The sequence below is a fragment of the Phalacrocorax aristotelis genome, chromosome 14 (assembly GCF_949628215.1).
Source record: "Phalacrocorax aristotelis chromosome 14, bGulAri2.1, whole genome shotgun sequence".
NCBI lineage: Eukaryota > Metazoa > Chordata > Aves > Suliformes > Phalacrocoracidae > Phalacrocorax > Phalacrocorax aristotelis.
The window spans coordinates 4754186-4757337 of record NC_134289.1 but is presented as its reverse complement, the minus strand read 5'-3'; the positions used below and the strand labels follow the sequence as shown (position 1 = coordinate 4757337).

Below are 3152 nucleotides of genomic sequence, written 5' to 3'. Positions count from 1 at the left end.
CGTGCGGGGGGGGGTCCCGTCCCCGCCGTCCCCGGCCTCCCGTCCTCCGCCGGGGAAAGGTCCCCCGGGACCGGGCCGGTCCCCTCCGCCCGCCGCAACCGGTGCGCAAAAGTCCCCGGCACGTTTTGCGCACCGAGCCCCGGCGGCGGAGCGGTCCTCCCCGGGCCCGGGGCCGGGCTGGCGGGGCGGGGGTGGCTGTGGGCTGTGGGGGGACCCTTCCCCTGCGGGACCCAGCCCCCATTTCCCCGGAGGGAGCAAAGACACGGCACGGGGGGGCAGGAGAACGGCGTGTGCCCCCCCCCCTCCGGCGCTCGCCGCCCGTAGGGCAGCGCCCGCACCTCCGCCAGTCAGTGCCCGGGGGGACGCGGAGCTGTCCCCGGCGCTGCGGGGACGAGAGGAGGGACAGCAGGAGGCGGCGGGGTCCCCTCGCTCCTCGCCCCCCCCCTCCCAGGGGCGCGGAGGGGTAATCCTGGGAGCGCTCCGCAGCTCCGGGGCGGCGGGAGGTGGTTGTGGCTCTGCCGAGGGGAGCGGAGCCGCAGCGGGGCCCGGGGGATCCCCGGAGCTGGCACCGGGAGGGGGGGACACAGGACACCCCGCCCGGAACGTCTGTGCGTCCCCGGGCACCCCGGGTCGTGGGGGCCGGCGCTGCCCCGCTCTGCGCGGCCGGGTCCTGGGAGCCCCTCCGGCACCACCGGGGCCCTGGGCCGGGACCGCCCGCCCCGACCCCCGCCGCAGCCCCCCGCGGAGCCCCCGGCGTGCGCGGCAGAGATGCAGCCCCCCCCCCCCCACCGCCCCGCTCGGGGTCGGCGGCTTGGCCCGGGGGTCCCGGGGCGGGGGGAGAGGGGGCGGGCGTGGGCGGGGGGATCCCGGCGCGGCGTGGCGTGGGAGCCGGCGGGGTCTCGCGTGGCGGGGCCGGGGCGGCGGGCGGTGCTGGGCCCGGCACGCTCCCGCCGGGCTGATAAGATAAAAGCGTGCCAAGGGGTGGGTGCGGGCGGGGGGGCGCACACGCCGCCCGGCCGGGAAATCCCCATTGTCTGCAGGCCCTATATATATAGGGGCTTAACGGCAGTCGTGTGCCGGCCGCGCAACCTTTCCTGCCCGCACTCGAGGGAACGCGGGGAGGGGGGGAGCGGCGGGGGGCGCGGAGCGAGAGCCGCTCTCCGGCCCCGCAGCCTCGGCCGGACTCCGAAGGTAGAGCCGCGGGGGAGAGGGCTTCCCCCGGGCCGGCCGCTGCGCCGCTCCCCGCCGGTATAAGGGGGTGCTTGGCTTTACAGGATGGCCCCGCAGAGCGACCGCTCGCCGGGCGAAGGGCAGCCCTATTTCGGTGGCGCCGAGGACGGTCCCTCCGCAGCCGGCGGAGGCTCCGCGGGCAGCCGGGGGGCGTCGCCGACCCGCACCGCCCTGGCCCCGCGGGAGGCGGCGGCCCGCAGGAAGGGGAAGGCGCGGCGGGGACGCGGCAAGGCGCGGAGCGAGGGGCTGCTCAGCAAGCAGAAGAGGAGCCGGCGCATGAAGGCCAACGACCGGGAGAGGAACCGCATGCACCACCTCAACTCCGCCCTGGACGCGCTCCGCAGCGTCCTGCCCACCTTCCCCGACGACGCCAAGCTCACCAAGATCGAGACGCTCCGCTTCGCCCACAACTACATCTGGGCCCTCACCCAGAGTCTCCGCCTGGCCGAGCAGGGTCTGCCCGAGCCCCCCCCCCCGCCGCCGCCCCCCGCGGCCGCCGCTGCCGCCTCCCCCGGGCCCTGGAACTCTCCCTGCCCCGCCGCCCCGCCGCCCGCCGCCCTCCGCCGCGGCCCCGCCGCCTTCCCCGCCTTCCTCTAAGCCCACCGCCCGGCTGCTTTTGCCCCCGCTTTTGGCCTTCAGATAGCCGGCAGGGCGGAGGGGGGGCTCCCCACGCTGCGCGCCGGGCCCCCCGCCCGTCCCGCTTGGCTGAAGCGCAGCGGGAGCGGGCGGACAAACACAAATCACAGTTTTGTACTCGGAAACGGTAAATTATATTAATTTGTCGCTATCGGTATTTATTGATTATATTTCGTAACAAATATATATTTTGTACATAAGAGTGGTTTTGGCAGCGGTGGTCTGGCTGTTCGTACCGGGGAGGGGAGCCGCGGCTGCATTTTGTTCGTTGCAAAGAAGAAGAGGAGAATAAAGTGTGTCGCGGTCAGACCTGTGCAACGCCGTGCTATTTTTCCACCGACGGTTTCAAAATCGCGCGCAGCCCGCGCCGGGGAGAGCAGCGCCGGCCCTGCGTGGGTTTGCGCGGGGCCGTGGGCGGTGTGCCCAGTGCCGGGGCGGTCTGCCCGGTGCCCGGGGGCGAGGAGCGGCGCAGCGGGGTCCTGCGCCTGACGCACGCCGGTGTGTGCCCGTTGGGGCCCACACACGCATTTAAAACCAGTCTCTCTTTGCAGATGCCCTTTCCCGCAAGACTGTGGCCGGTTCGTGTGGATACCCGCGTCCCGGCAAGGTGCGCCTGGCTGCAGCCATCCCCACGCAGGTGGATTTTCAGCCCCCGGCTATTTTGGGGATGTCCCCGGGGCAGAGTGCTCCAGCTCCCGGCGCGGTGCGAGTCCCCGCAGCGGCGTTGCCCCAGCCCGACCCCATCCTCCCCCGGGGAGGGTTTAGCCGGGGAAGGAGCGGGGGGGCAGTCGGAACCCGCAGCCCTGAGCGGGGGCGGGGTGGGGTACGTTAGACCGGTTAAAAAAGCAAGAGGTGGGAAACGCAACACCTCCCACGCTACTGCGAGAAGAGAAGAGAAGCTGCACGAATCCCGCCGTCTCTCTCCTTCCAGAGACTCAATTTGTAGCTGGTAGATTTACGGCCGGGCCGCCTCCCCTCTCCGCGCTGCCCCAGCGGGGCGGCAGTCGCTAGACAAAGCGGCCCGCGAGGCCAAAAGCCCATTGTGATGCTAATTGTTCTCAGCTGAGCCCGTTTGCCCGCGGCAAAGAGACGCTATTGAGGCAATTTGTAGAACAAAAGAAATTTGGTTACTGGAAACAAAGACGCACGCACAAACAGCCCCCCCCTCCCCAATGTCCCCCCCCCCGCACGGCAACAAAAGAGGCGAGAGTGAAACCTGACCGGTACGGGATACCGGGGGTCTTGTCCCGCCTCCCCCCCCCCCCCCAACCCCGCGCCGGCGATGC

The 3152-nt window shown here is 71.9% G+C and overlaps 1 protein-coding gene across 1 annotated transcript; it reads left to right on the top strand.

Annotated features, from left to right (window-relative positions):
* The first annotated feature begins 1012 nt into the window (after window positions 1-1012).
* On the top strand, window positions 1013-2060 carry NEUROG3 (neurogenin 3). Its single transcript, XM_075109613.1, has one exon. The coding sequence runs from the start codon at window positions 1276-1278 to the stop codon at window positions 1825-1827; it is 552 nt and encodes a 183-aa protein (XP_074965714.1). The 5' UTR covers window positions 1013-1275; the 3' UTR covers window positions 1828-2060.
* The last annotated feature ends 1092 nt before the right edge of the window (window positions 2061-3152 follow it).

Bases quoted from the DNA above. Each gene is read 5' to 3' on its own strand.
- NEUROG3 (XM_075109613.1), top strand. From the start codon at position 1,276: ATGGCCCCGCAGAGCGACCGCTCGCCGGGCGAAGGGCAGCCCTATTTC.